Source organism: Drosophila mojavensis, unplaced genomic scaffold (assembly GCF_018153725.1).
Source record: "Drosophila mojavensis isolate 15081-1352.22 unplaced genomic scaffold, ASM1815372v1 contig_74, whole genome shotgun sequence".
Lineage (NCBI taxonomy): Eukaryota > Metazoa > Arthropoda > Insecta > Diptera > Drosophilidae > Drosophila > Drosophila mojavensis.
The window spans coordinates 8,131,758-8,145,686 of NW_025318899.1; the positions used below are offsets into that span (position 1 = coordinate 8,131,758).

Here is a 13,929-nt window from a genome sequence, read left to right on the forward strand (position 1 = left end):
GATTAGTCGATGATATATCAACAACTTCCTCATTCTGTTTATAGTTGGTTTAACTGTTGTGCTGTGCACTGCGTCTGTCTGCTTTCGAGTTGAGCGGCCAAACAAACAATTCTAGTCACGCGTATTGAAAGCTTGAGCACTTCAATAACCCGCTTGCATCGCTAGCCTTTGTTGTGAAGAAAGAAGAAATACAAAATAAACACAACCGCAAAAGCACACACAACACGCGCCACAAAATGGACGAGCTGAATGGAATATTGCAAAAAACCAAAGATAAATCAACTCAAAGGGAACAGGACGAGGTACACAGCCCACCCAATCCCAAAAACCAGTTAACCGTTAACCAGTAGCAGCGATGTCATATGCGAACTTTGACATTTTTGAGCTGCCTGCCGCCTGTTTGCTGACCAAAACCCGAACCGTAACCTTCTGCGTTTACTTCATTAATTTTTTTTTTTTGTGGCTTATTTACATGCCGTTGACATCGCCCACGCACAAACAGATTCTGCTGCAGCCCTTTACGTACATACAGCAAATACCTGGCAAACAGTTTCGCTCCGAATTGGCCTTGGCCTTCAATCACTGGTTGCTTATACCGCCCGAAAAGTTGACGCAAATTGGCGAGATTGTACAAATGCTGCATAATTCCAGTTTGCTGTGAGTAAAAATATTAAATATTTTTTACATTTAGATATAAATTAACAAATGTAATTTATGCATAGCTTTGTTAAAATACTGCATTTATCTTACTAATCATTTGACCTTTCCCCTATTCCACTTTATTTCACTTTGGCATTTTGTCTTTTTGACTTTTGTTTACATTAGCTGTACAACCATCACGTTCGCACCATTACCTTCACCCCATGAACCATATCGCCCCATGCTTTATCTCATTTCACACTTACACATTTGCTATTTACATATGTTTATTTGTTGTTGCTTGCCGCTTTGTTGCACTGTTTACGATTTAAGTTCAAAATTTATTAGCGCTTAAAATTGAGAAAAATAAAAATAGAACCGAAAATAGTTTCCTGTGAAATTGAGAACTTCTTTATATACTTAGTTTCACTGGAAAAATAGGAAATTTTATTGAACGATATATTCATCGAATGATTGTTTGAATTAGACTTAAACCGAGTTACTGAATTCCATTCCAGCTGGAAATATTTAAACTTAATGCAACTGCAATTTTATTTTGTAGAATTTTGTTTAAATCGAAATCCCTTTTTTTTTAGTATACATATGTGTACATAAAATAGAATTTACTATGGCTGATTTCATTCTTTGGCAGCTGGTAAGTTAACGAGCTCTAGATAATGCGCAAATATGATTTAAAACTCCTGCAGCTTTTTCTTTTCGCAATTTTTGTCTGTTCAGCTTATCCAACAGCTGGTAAAGTTATGAATTTAATTTCGCATTCATATTTCATATCAGACTTTTTTTCTGTATATATTTAGCATTATCATCATTGTGTGGGCACTTAGCAATGGGTATTTGTATAGAACTTGGACAGATGACTCACACTTGCACACTCCCGTATACCCACTCATACGTACACACACGGATCCACTGGTGCCCAAGCGCCACCCCCCGACCTTGTTTGTGTGTGTACGTACGTGTGCGTAAATTTCGGTTATTTGCCTTCGAAATCAATCGAAAAATTTGAACAAAAGCCCGCAGCATTCTGTTTATGATAAAATTCAATTGAATTTGTTGGCAAAATGGGCCTTCTCATTTCCCAATATGGAATCGCATTAAATGTTTAGATTTTTCATTGTTGTATCAAGCTGAATGCAGGCCCCAGAGTACATTCATATATGTATGTATCTGCTGTAGGGTATTAAAGATACGCAACAGTTAATCTTTGAACTTCTTCAATTAAAGTGCCTGACAAAACGTCGTACGCTTCAATTGATGCATTGCCATGCTAGCTGTTTTTTCTAGAGAAGTTTTCAACGAAAGCTGGCTCAGCAGCTTCTTGGATAAACATATATATGTCTATATACATATATTTTTCGTATATATAGCTATAAGTCGCTTATCTGCTTCCATTGTTTGGTTGTGCTTTCCGACTTGTTTTTCGCTTCAATCATGCAAGCTAATCCCGTCTCGTTGCCACCTGTCGCACCATGCACCCACCAACCCACTGCTGCTGCCTATTATTCAAATGAAATGTGCTGAAATGTCCTTAATGCCGCTTAATATCCTGCATTGTTCGCTGGCACCAGTTGTCGACAGTGCCTGACAGCTGAGAGCTGTTATCGCAGCGTCTCGGCGCGCACTTACTAATAAATGGCTTTTTACCCACACACACCCACACACCAGGCGTTTGGGCTCGTGTTTTTTGTGTGTTCAAATGCATTTTCATATCGACAAAAACTTGGTTTTACAACTATGCCACTATTCGCACAGTGGCAAGAACCAACAGATTCAAAGGCGTCAGCGTCAGCGTCGTCATCGTCATCGCCATTGTCATTAAGTCAGCTTGTCGACAGCCATTGTCACAATATTGTAACTCTTGCAATGCAACATGCTCTCTCCGCTCCACTGCTCTGCCCACCCACCCGTTTGCCACCCATTCTCCATCCTTCTTCCACTTGGGTTGACTGCCTTTGCGCGTCACTTGAACGCCCACGCCTCCAATTCCCCACGAATGTTTGCAGCCCCCTCCTCTACACGCGCAAACATTTTTTAATTACGCAAAATGTGTCGGCTGCCCAGTTTGCCTTGCTAGCTGGCCTGGCGTGTTATTGAAGTGATATGGGCCTCAAAGTGAGTTTTAAATTTATGTACATTTAGTTGATGTGTTTCCTAGTATATTGCTAGGGCTGCCCTTTAGCCACAAATTATGTTCGCCCTCACATTTGTGGGGTGAATAGTTAACAGCTCTAACTTTGATCCAAGTCTTGTTTGCACTTTGATAAACTTAATTAGATACTTAATTTTTAAATGTTAGACTTTAGTAAATTAACACACATAAATAACATCTGTAGAAATTAACTGAGTGCTTTACATATACATATATATGTGTTCTTGTGTTCTGACTGCTAACTTACAGCATTGATGATATTGAAGACAATTCGATACTTCGCAGAGGTGTGCCCGTTGCGCATTCTATTTATGGCGTGGCGAGCACCATCAATGCGGCCAATTATACTCTGTTCCTGGCGTTGGAAAAAGTTCAGCAACTGGGCCATCCAGAGGTAGGCTTGTTCACCCTCATTCATCAGGGCTTATCAATAATCAATATGTTTTTGTTTGTTTATTGTGGGTGACAGGCAACCAAGGTATACACGGAACAGCTATTGGAACTGCATCGCGGCCAAGGCATGGAGATTTACTGGCGCGATAGCTTTACATGTCCCTCCGAATCTGATTACAAACTGATGACTGTACGTAAGACTGGGGGCCTGTTCATGCTGGCCATACGCCTGATGCAGCTGTTCAGTGAGAACAAGGAGGATTTCACAAAGTTAACTGCCATTTTGGGCCTATATTTTCAAATACGTGACGATTACTGTAATTTGAGTTTGAAAGAGGCAAGTGGACCGTCCAATCATTGTGAGTCTATATACTATTCTCCTCCTGCCTTTGCAGTACACGGAAAATAAGAGCTTTGCTGAGGACTTGACTGAGGGCAAATTTGGATTTCCAGTCATACATGCAGTGCGTACGCAGAAGCAAGACAAACAGGTTTTGCGTAAGTCTTTCGATCGCACCTCGTAACGCGTCACAATTGCTTATTCAACTGTTGTATTACTTCTCAGACATTTTGCGACAGCGCACGCACGACATTGAGGTCAAGAAGTACTGCATTAGCCTGCTAGAAAAGCTTGGCAGCTTTCAGTACACACGCAAGGTGCTCGAAAGTCTTGATGCGGAGGCGCGTGCCGAGGTTGTTATGAACTTATGCTTGTATTCCTTTGCAATCATGTGACTAATATATAATTCTCTTTATTGCTTGGCAGTTGGCTCGTCTGGGTGGTAATCCCTTCTTGGATCGACTGCTCAATAAGCTGTTGTCCTGGCAGAACAGCGAGAGCGCCAGTATCACGCAGTCGAACCAAATCAATCACAACAATGTCACACGCAGCCCCAATCAGAACACGCTCAACTGCAATTAACAGCCAAAGAGGCAGAAGAGGGAGCAGTTGTGAATTGCGAATGGCAGAGCCAGAGCCCGTGCCGCAGCCGCCTCCTCTTTTGCTGCTAATCCAAAAGCAACGCAACAGCCACAGTCACAGACGCAACAGCAGCAGCAACAACAGCCACGACACCAAGCAGCATGCTTCAGTGCGCCTTTGTTGCGTTTTCTTCGAAAACTAAAAATCTTTTAAGGATTTAATATGTACTTGTTCACTCACTTTGCCTCCCAGAGCTGCTCAATGGCGAATGTTTGATTTTATTTGATCACACAACTTGGGAAACGATTGATTGATTGATTGAACCAAAACAGCAGCAGCCTTACAAAAAATGTTAAGCCAAAAGTTAATTGATAAGCCAAGCTTACGAAGAGCTAGCGAAAAGCCATAGCACAGCTTCCCATGAATTTGTTTATGTTTACTAGGCCCTATGTGTTATTTTCAATTTAATACTAAGTATTTAGTTGGTTCTAGAGTGTAATTATATAAGGTTCCTTCATTTTGACTGTTGTATTTCTAAATGTATTTTGCATGGGTGTACTTCATAATGCAAGCAATTTTTTCAAACGATTTCTAAATGTCTCATTATTTACTTTGTGTCGACAATATGGTCGAATCTTTTTGTGCACTTCATTTATTGACGTTGTTCCATTTGTTAAATGAAATGTTCAAATAATATACATATACAACAGAATATAAGTTCTAACAAATTGTTAACGTTTAAAACAAAAACAAAAAAAAAAAAAAAAAAAAAAAAAAAAACTTGAGAAACATATTTAAAATTGAAAAATGTTAAAACATGCACTGCACAGCAGACAATTTTTTGCACATATATAGATATATATACATAAACATATATAATATATATTTTTATTGTATACATGCACGAGAAGAAACTACTAAAAATGCTGAAGAGATTTATTGTAAAGGATGGAGATGCAACAAACAGCCGAGAATTTATTGTGCACGCCAAAATGCACCTCGTTATAACTATGTGCGAATATTACATACATATATTGTCATACACGAAAGTATCTTTGAAATATTTAAATAAAAATATTGTATTTATGCCAACCGATTGTATTTATGTATGTCGTGATATATTCCGATAGAAACAAAACGTCGTATTACTCAAGTATGTAAATCCAGTTTATGTTTTTATTAATACTCTATACATTTGTTCCATATTTTTTCCTTACTGCTGACCTATGTATCCTGCTCAATCATGTCCATTAGCTGAAGGAACTGCTGCGATGTTGCATCCACTTCAGCTACAGGCTCCACATATTCTTCGTATTCAACATTGGCGTCATCCTAAATCATTTAGAAAAATATATATTAAATATATACTTGAAATTGTGTAATTTTCTCACCTCGAAGCCAAAACAATTATTGGCATTGATCTTGGGTTCACGCTTCACCACTACCTCACTATCATCGTTAACCAGCTGGACGACCATAAACTGCTCATCTTCACCTTCAAGTTCTACTGTAAATTCGTTTGCATCCGGCTCTTTCTTGATACGGAACGTGCCGGCTTGGGTGGTTAGTTCGCGGCGCGCACGCGGACCCTTTAATTGCCGATTGATAATGATCGGCTTACTGGATGAGCTCTGCTCTTGATCTCTTACAGCAACAGTTTTGTTGTCCCTTCTTGTCCTCAAAGTGGGTGCATTAAACGTTTCCTCAATGGGTTCGCTTGGCACTGGCTCTTCCTCATCAATCTCCTCCAATTCAGTGATCTCGAACTGTTCCTCGATGTCAATGGAAATGGTGTCGCCTTTATCAAAGTCCTGAACGTCGGAGCCATCGACTAAAGTCACAATGCTTCCGTCAGGCTGAAGGCGCACGTTACGCCCAAGTCTTAATTTGAGCTTCTGCTCCTGCGCATTCATCGAATCATCGTGTGTTTCCATGTGACGCATCAGGTTACCCTTATGCGTAAAGACACGCATACAACTGGGACAAGAGTGAACCTTTTCACGTGGCTCTGGTGGCTTGTAGTCCTCATTGTGCATCAGGTTGACATGACGACGTAGCAGTTGGCGCTGACGGAACGCCTGGGAGCACAAGTTGCATTTAAACGGCTTCGAGTCGGTGTGTATAAGCATATGCGCGTCCAAATGTCTTTGAGACACTGAAGCATAACTGCAAAGGGTGCAACGATAGCATTTCTCGCCCTCGTGTGACTTGATGTGTAGCTTATACTGATAGCGATCGGGCAGCTCCTGGCCGCAGCGCTTGCACGTATGTGGCTTATCCGAGGTGTGCATATTGGCCATATGAGTACGCAGATCAGCCTTGCGTCCGCATGTGGTGGGACATAGAGTGCACTGAAATACTGGTTTATCCACCACGCTATGAATAAGTTTGTGTGCCTTGAGCGAGTTTGATTGGGTAAAGCGGGACTTGCAGATATCGCACTGGTATTTCTTCTCGCCAGTATGAATGACCAGATGCCGCTTTAGCTTAAACATATCCTGTGAGGCATATGTACAGTGCGGACACTGATACGGACGCTCTCCCGTATGGCACGTCATGTGACGACGCAGCTTTGTCAGCTCAACGCTGGCATAGCTGCACTCCGTGCATTTGTGCGGCTTTTCCTTGGTGTGCTTGTAGCGGGTATGCCTTATAAGCTCTCCGTTCGTAGTGAATGCGCTCTCACACAGCTTGCACTTGTGAGGCTTGTTCCCCATGTGTGTGTTTAAGTGATTGACCAGACCCATGTTAGACTTGAAGCCGCGCTCACAAATAGAACACTTGAATGACATTTCCGAGTTATGTGATCGAACGTGTCGTGAGATTAAGAATTTCTTATTGGTCGTATAGTTACAGTGGGAGCAGGCGAACTTCTGCGATCCAGCAGAATTAGTAGCCGCCGGCTTTAGTTTGTACTGATTTCCGCTGGGCACGAAATCCACATCCGAACTGGCGGTTATATTAGCAGCATTGTCGTCAAACTCGTAAACCTCTTTGTCCGAATCGTCTTTGGTCGTGTTCAGATCTTCGGTTAGGCTAGTAGCATTCGCAGTGGCAGTTAGCTCTGATTGGTTTATGGTGACATCACCGACACTCGGATCATCTACGAGTTCTTCGAATTCCATTACCTTCTCTATTACTATTTTAGTCTTCGGCGGCGACTCCGGCTCGGACTTTGCAGATCTAGTTGAAGAACGTAAATATCCTCTAAGTGTGTTAACTGGTGTAGAAGTTGTCATCTTAACTGGTGTTCTTTTTGGCGGTGCGGGTCGTATATTTATTGCTTTGGGACTCCTCTGAGCAGATGCAACAGGCTTCGCAGGTTTCGCAGGTCGCAGACTAATTTCTGCAAAAAAAGGTTAAGTATGAACACACGCTTGCGTTGTAGTTTAAGCTATAAAAACCTTTGGACGTTTTGCTGCTGGCGGCACGCGTTGTGCTACGGACTGAAATTTCTTCTTTGTCTGACGTTTTCGATGCTGCTTGTTGTTTCAATTTCTTTTTGAGCTGTTCTTGTTTCCTTGGTGTGGTTTTGATATAACAGTTGCCTTCGTCGTCTATAAAATATTTATCGTCGTCATCATCGTCCTGGTTCTCGTCCTGTTGTTCCAATTCAGCATCATCTGCTTTCACTTCTTTGTCATCAACATTGCCATCTTCTATTTCTTTGTGAAAATTCCTCAGATATGTTTGCAAATCCTCCGAATTGGAGCCGCGCGTGCGTTTTGACATTCTGACTGCAAGCAATAACCACTTTTATAAGTTAGCGCCAAAAAAAAAGTAGCTAATAGCGACCTACAGCGGACATAAAGCATCCAGCGACACCAAGCGGCTATTGATTTCTCGCACACCCAAACGTTGCTTGATAAGCAACTCTACGAGAATCTGTAGCTTTATGACATTACTTACCTGTACTAATAATGTTTCTAAATAAAGCAATCCAATGTACAGCTTCAATTTGCTAGTTATTCTGTTGTTAATAGTAAACTTAGTTTTTAGTGCAAAGAATTTCCGTCAGAGGCGAAACAACAGCAGCTGCGCAAAAGATGGCGGAATGGCTTTGGCGTTGCCACCGGTTGACACTGGTTCCTAACAGTGCCATTTTGAGTATTAAATAGGTTCAACGATTTAATCGTAGTTGGCTTGGCGCGCAAACAAAAGTTGAAATAAAAACAGCGTACAGTTATCATTTATTTTATTTATTTATTTATTTTATTTGTTAATTTTCGACTGTCAGTTTATTGACTTTTCGGACAAAGTCGTTGAATATTCCACAATCAAAAATATTGGAATAAATATAACCCAAAACAAATTTTATTTGGCTTAATATAAATTACAATTTGTGGATTTTTTTACAAACTGGTTATGTCCAATAATGTAATTAATCTTACGATTCTAATGTTCAAATTCAATGTAAAACTTAGTTTGCATAAATCTTACCCACGTACATTGTAAAAGTGTCCCACAAAACTGATGTATCTTTATATTTATTCCTAATCTTCATTCCCATACTAAAAATCAACGTCTCAATAAAAGCTGTTTAAAAGAAACAATGGAATTGCTACCCAATTACTTTTGAACGTTATAATTATTACAAATTAGTTTTTTTTTATGTATATTTTAATCATAAGATGTTGCCCGAATACTCACTTACTAAGCCAGTAGTTGGGTTAGCCCGCATCAATCATATTTCTGTGTAATTTAGGTATAACTACTTTAGTATGAGAAAGAGATTAAGTTAAATATGCGTTTGGGTGGTTTTGTAACTACATATATATATGTATAAACCGCTACGGGAGATTGCATTACAAAGAGTTTGATTCGTTGATTTTGGAAAAAAATACGTACGTTCAGAAGTCTTCATCGAACCCTACGGAATCAACACAATCCTTTAACAGCTGCTGTAGCTTGGGCATACGTACCAATATTTGTTGCTAATTCATGTTCTAACGATTTCATAACAAAACGCATGTATACATACCAAACAAACAACCACTCCCAATGAACAGATAGACGACGAATACGTACCCAAAGCAACGAACCGAACCATATGTATGTACATATATCTGGTATATGTCTATCAAATACTCAAATCTGCAATTAGCGAGATCTGTAGCTTTTCAAAAAAGGCTAGGACAGACGTTTGTGTTTTGTCAATATGCACTCGATACGTACCCAGCTTTACGGCTTTTGAGCTGCAAGGTTACTTCAAGTAGAAAAACGCTAAAAGGTTACAATTTATAGTTTGTTGATAGAGTGAGGCTTACCCTAAAAGGGGCGACAATACTCGTAGGAGGTACACACATACACACCACTCGGGGACGGGCACACCCACAGTCCGGGACTGTGCTGATAGAAATTATGATTGAGCTCAGTTTTGGATTTTGTGTTGAATTTTTTTTTTTTTTTTTTTTTTTTTTTGTCTTTCGTTTTGTTTGTTTGGAATTCGTTGCTGGGCACATAGATATATATATATATATAGAATTGTACATTTTAGTGTGGTTACTCGGGACTTTGGTTCTACGTACCGTACATTTACTCAAACTCAACTCTGGTCGGGCTGTCAAACTATTAAATTATAGAGTTATTTACTTAACAATTCATATAGTTGCAGCTCACACTTTTTGTTTCGCTTTTCTGTTAGTTAACACTGATGAGAGTCAAAGATAAGAATTAATAATATTTTACAAAAATATCTGACTTGCTGTCTAAGTGTGTATTTAAGTCATTTATTAATTAAATAATAATGCAATTAGTTTCTCCTGCTCTATAGTTTTTTTTTTATGGTTTTTGTTTTTGTTTACTTTTGTGGTGGTTATTTATGCTACGTACGTGCGCTGGACACTGCCGTGTGGAACTGGCTTCCACTGGATCTTCATGTTAACTTCGACACATCGACATTTCTAGCGGCGATGGCGTTCGCGGGAGAAGGAGCGGCGCCTGTTGCCGAAATTGTTGTTGTTGTTGTAGTTGCGGCGATCTCGTGGCGAACGTTCTCTCGAACGTGATCGACGTCTTTCATTGCGACGGTCTCCACCGCCTCCGCTTCCTCCTCCTCCACCATTTCCTCCATAGCGTCCTCTGTCATTCCGCATGTTGCGGTCTCGGTCCCTTCGATCACGCTGATCTCTATCGCGATGATCGCGAGCATTGTTGTCGGGGCCACCACTTGCCCCTCCGCGTCCAGATCCACGGTTGTCAATATCACGTCCCCGCGGCGCTGCTCGCTCACTCTCGGCTTCTCGGGCATTGGCCCGCTCCTCGCTTCTATCCTTCGATCTATCATTGCCTTGTTTCTCTGCTTCACGCTGTCGCTGACGCTCTCTTGAACGAGAGCGATGAACGCGCGAGCGACGGTCCAGCTCGCGCCCACCTACAAAGTACCGATTTCTGCCTCGGCCGTCCTCTTCTCGATCTGGTATCTTACCCGAGCGCTTTAGTTCTGCCTTTCGCGGTGCCGCCGTCTTCTCCAGCTCGATAAGTTTCTCGCGAATTGTGAGAAAGCCTAGATGCAACTTACCACCAAAGTGGTCCGCCAGACGGATATCATTGTCGTGTATGCCCAGGTAAGCGGAGCACACTTCACATACGCGGAGCTTCTGTTGCTGGTATGTGGAGGCTGGCATTGAAGTTCTATATTCATGCTCTGCCTTGACCTTTTTGGCGCGCAGCTCGTCAATTTCCTTCATTAGTTCCATGCTGTCTTCTACTTCGCCAGCTTCTCCCAGTGCCTCGGCCTTTGCCAGCTTTTTTCCAATTTCTTCCGCCAGGCTGTGAACCGCGTTGGCTTTCTCGGCCACCTCTGCTGTCAGCTCCTCCTGCGTTTCTTTTAACCGTTGTTTGGCGGAGTCTGTGCGTCGATCGCAGTCCGCAATGAACGCTTGCAAATGCTCCATGGCCTCGATGTCGTAGTAGTAGTCACGAGTCTTGGACGCACTTTCGTAATCTGCACGAAAAGCCAGATCATGCACTTTGGGACACTCACCGAGATCCATGCGGGTGGATGCCAGAATGTCGTGCGGGCAGCAATCCAAGAGAAATGACTTGCAGACGCGTGCATCTGAGAATTTAAGGCCGCGTCCATCGTCTCCGTTTCGCGTGGTGCCCATCAGTTGATCCAGCATTGCACGCATCTGGTCTGTTGCCGACATTTTATTGCTCGGCGCGCTCATTATGCAGGCCGGTTTTAATAGTCTCAATTTCCTTTTTTCAACTTTACTTTTACTAGTGAAAAATAATAAGCAGAGTTGTTCGGAGTTCGGAGAAAAGTTCGATTGAACGGTTCACAATACTGAACGGAAAAAATAAGTCAGTTCTGAACTCAGTTCTCAGTTCACAATTTTCTGCCACCTTGTCACTGCTTACGCCATGTTATTAACATTAACGCCAACTGTTATTTTCTGCTGTTTTGAAAATTTTAGCCAAAATATGTTGTAAAATTTTAGATGCTAATCAATTAAACATTTTCCATTAAAAAGTAATTTTGTAGAATATGGCTAAGTTATTTTCATGTGTGTTAAGAAAATATTAAATGAAATTAACATAACAGAATGAATGTAGTCCATGACTGCATCCCAACAGCCATCGATATTTGTATATCATCCCTATAAAACATACATTTTCTATTTCGATATATCGATGCGATAAACGTTTGCAGTGGCTTTTTGTTGTTTATTTCGTTGGCGTAATTTTTGTTTTAAAAATTAATTATTTTGGATTAAAAGATAATGTCAGATGACGATGATATCCAGTACATAAAGCGACAGCGTACCCTGCATTATGGCTCGCTGGAAGAAACAGAACGCAAGCGGCAAACTGGCGCGGCGTCTTCTGTTACCGGCACAACGCCGGCTGCAACAACAACTGCCGCCCAGCTGGAAGACATTGATTCTGACGAGGACTATGAGGAGACTAACAAAAAGTCCAATGCCACAAAAGTTGGCATGCCACCGCCCACTGCAGCGTCGTTGGCCAACAAAATTGACGATGATTACTTCGATTTGGAGACCGAGATGGAGCGCGACAAGGTGGCGTTGCTAGAGGAGTTCGAGCGAAAAAAACGAGCACGACAAATAAATGTGTCCACGGACGATGCGGAGATCAAAAACAATTTGCGACAATTAAACGAGCCAATTTGCTATTTCGGTGAGGGTCCAGCGGAACGACGTCGACGACTTAAGGAGCTGCTCGCCAGTTTGGGTGAAAACGCTATCAAGCAGAAGCAGACCGAGGAGGAGGAGCGTAAGCTGCAACAACGTGAGCAGGAAGCCACATGGTATCACGAGGGACCCGAAACACTACGTGTAGCACGCCTTTGGCTCGCGGACTATTCCTTGCCACGTGCTCGCGATCGCCTTGAGCGCGCTAGGCAGGCATTAGAAGTGCCCAGCGCGACGCGAGCCGGTCGTATGGTGGAGATGCAAAAGAAGCTACAGTCATTGGCACCGCTCTGCTCCCAGGTGGGAGACACGCGGCCCGTAAGTAGTGCAGCCTTCAACGAGGATTCTTCGCTGCTGATGACTGCCTCGTGGTCGGGTCTTTGTAAGCTCTGGAGTGTACCCAACTGCGAGTTGAAGCAAACGATGCGGGGCCACGCCAGTTATGTGGGTGGCGTAGCGCTCAGGCCTGGAGTAAAGCTGGATGAAGAAAATGTTGTGGCCATGGCTTCGGGCGGTCACGATGGCGCTGTCAAATTGTGGGGGTTTGGCAACGAAGAATCCATTGCTGACATAACTGGCCACATGCCACATCGCGTGTCCAAGGTAGCATTCCACCCATCGGGCCGCTTTCTTGCGACAGCCTGCTACGATTCGTCTTGGCGTTTGTGGGATCTGGAACAGAAGACAGAGGTCCTACATCAAGAGGGACACGCTAAGCCGGTGCATTGCCTCAGCTACCAGTCCGATGGCAGTGTTCTGGTGACCGGCGGCTTGGATGCCTTCGGCCGTGTCTGGGATCTGCGCACGGGCCGTTGTATCATGTTCCTTGAGGGCCACTTGGGGGCGATATTCGGCGTAGACTTTTCGCCCAATGGCTTTCATATAGCCACCGGCTCGCAGGACAACACCTGTAAAATCTGGGACTTGCGTCGTCGTCAGCCCGTCTACACCATACCAGCGCACACAAATCTCATTTCGGATGTTAAGTACCAGCAGGATGGCGGTAGCTTCTTGGTTACCTGCTCCTACGATTCGACCACAAAGATCTGGTCTAACAAAACATGGCAGCCGCTGAAGACACTGCAGGGGCACGACAATAAGGTGATTTCCGTTGATGTCTCCCCCAATTCGCAGTATATAGCGACAACATCGTTCGATCGCACCTTCAAGCTGTGGGCGCCAGATAGTTGATTTTCATACACTCATATAAACATCGGCTGCTTATACATCCGATTTGTTATAAGCTCAATTTGTATTTAACTGTTTTTCGTTGAAACACAATAGCCCAAACGTTTTCTTTCATATTTCACATTTCAGTTTTTATAACACAATTTGTTATTTTAGTTAGGCGAAACAATGCATTTCGTACATATAAGACTTTTGTATAGAAATTGTTAATAAAAAACAACATTTTGGTGAAAAAGATATTACACCATTGAAATTTACTTACTAATTTCCGCTAACATTTATATTAAGAAGATTGCATAGATGGCGCTAAAAATGACGGTGATACTGCCATCTAGTGTGACTCCAGTTAAAAATACTGAGAATAGCTGTGTGCTTCAAATCTCACTAGGTGTCGCTTTTCAACGAATTGTCTTTCCAATAGAGGTACTCTCTGAATTCGCTTGCTTGGTTTAAGAACT

General features: G+C 42.3%; 4 protein-coding genes across 6 annotated transcripts; 2 read left to right on the forward strand and 2 right to left on the reverse strand.

The window, feature by feature from the left end:
• Positions 1 to 26: 26 nt before the first annotated feature.
• Positions 27 to 5,216, forward strand: LOC6581783 (geranylgeranyl pyrophosphate synthase). 2 transcript variants are annotated; one of them, XM_002007469.4, is made up of 7 exons: positions 27 to 302; positions 503 to 657; positions 3,059 to 3,203; positions 3,279 to 3,539; positions 3,598 to 3,700; positions 3,768 to 3,895; positions 3,969 to 5,216. In XM_002007469.4, exons 1-7 carry the CDS (start codon positions 237 to 239, stop codon positions 4,122 to 4,124), a joined length of 1,014 nt encoding a protein of 337 aa, XP_002007505.1. In that variant the 5' UTR covers positions 27 to 236; the 3' UTR covers positions 4,125 to 5,216. The 2 variants fall into 2 exon arrangements, with proteins under 2 accessions (XP_002007505.1, XP_015017519.1); XM_015162033.3 differs by having other exon boundaries at positions 3,095 to 3,203.
• Positions 5,217 to 5,269: 53 nt separating this feature from the next.
• On the reverse strand, positions 5,270 to 8,181 carry LOC6581784 (transcriptional repressor CTCF). Of its 2 annotated transcripts, none has more exons than XM_015162034.3 (4): positions 8,034 to 8,181; positions 7,529 to 7,861; positions 5,516 to 7,470; positions 5,270 to 5,456 (listed from the first exon to the last, which is right to left on the reverse strand). In XM_015162034.3, the coding sequence occupies exons 2-4, from the start codon at positions 7,854 to 7,856 to the stop codon at positions 5,349 to 5,351; spliced, it is 2,391 nt and encodes a 796-aa protein (XP_015017520.1). In that variant the 5' UTR covers positions 7,857 to 7,861; positions 8,034 to 8,181; the 3' UTR covers positions 5,270 to 5,348. The 2 variants fall into 2 exon arrangements, with proteins under 2 accessions (XP_015017520.1, XP_015017521.1); XM_015162035.3 differs by lacking the exon at positions 8,034 to 8,181 and adding an exon at positions 7,924 to 8,016.
• Positions 8,182 to 8,416: 235 nt separating this feature from the next.
• On the reverse strand, positions 8,417 to 11,423 carry LOC6581785 (putative RNA-binding protein Luc7-like 1). Its single transcript, XM_002007471.4, has one exon. It carries the CDS (start codon positions 11,294 to 11,296, stop codon positions 10,028 to 10,030), a length of 1,269 nt encoding a protein of 422 aa, XP_002007507.1. The 5' UTR covers positions 11,297 to 11,423; the 3' UTR covers positions 8,417 to 10,027.
• A 323-nt stretch (positions 11,424 to 11,746) lies between these two features.
• Positions 11,747 to 13,708, forward strand: LOC6581786 (U4/U6 small nuclear ribonucleoprotein Prp4). The gene has a single exon (XM_002007472.4). It carries the CDS (start codon positions 11,852 to 11,854, stop codon positions 13,472 to 13,474), a length of 1,623 nt encoding a protein of 540 aa, XP_002007508.1. The 5' UTR covers positions 11,747 to 11,851; the 3' UTR covers positions 13,475 to 13,708.
• Positions 13,709 to 13,929: the final 221 nt, after the last annotated feature.

Coding starts and splice junctions, on each gene's coding strand:
- LOC6581783 (XM_002007469.4), top strand. CDS start 237: ATGGACGAGCTGAATGGAATATTGCAAAAAACCAAAGATAAATCAACT. Junction 3,701..3,767: donor GCAAGACAAACAGGTTTTGC/GTAAGTCTTTCG, acceptor ATTACTTCTCAG/ACATTTTGCGACAGCGCACG. Junction 3,896..3,968: donor ATGCGGAGGCGCGTGCCGAG/GTTGTTATGAAC, acceptor ATTGCTTGGCAG/TTGGCTCGTCTGGGTGGTAA.
- LOC6581784 (XM_015162035.3), bottom strand. Junction 7,471..7,528: donor CAGCAGCAAAACGTCCAAAG/GTTTTTATAGCT, acceptor CTTTTTTTGCAG/AAATTAGTCTGCGACCTGCG. Junction 5,457..5,515: donor ATAATTGTTTTGGCTTCGAG/GTGAGAAAATTA, acceptor TAAATGATTTAG/GATGACGCCAATGTTGAATA.
- LOC6581785 (XM_002007471.4), bottom strand. CDS start 11,296: ATGAGCGCGCCGAGCAATAAAATGTCGGCAACAGACCAGATGCGTGCA.
- LOC6581786 (XM_002007472.4), top strand. CDS start 11,852: ATGTCAGATGACGATGATATCCAGTACATAAAGCGACAGCGTACCCTG.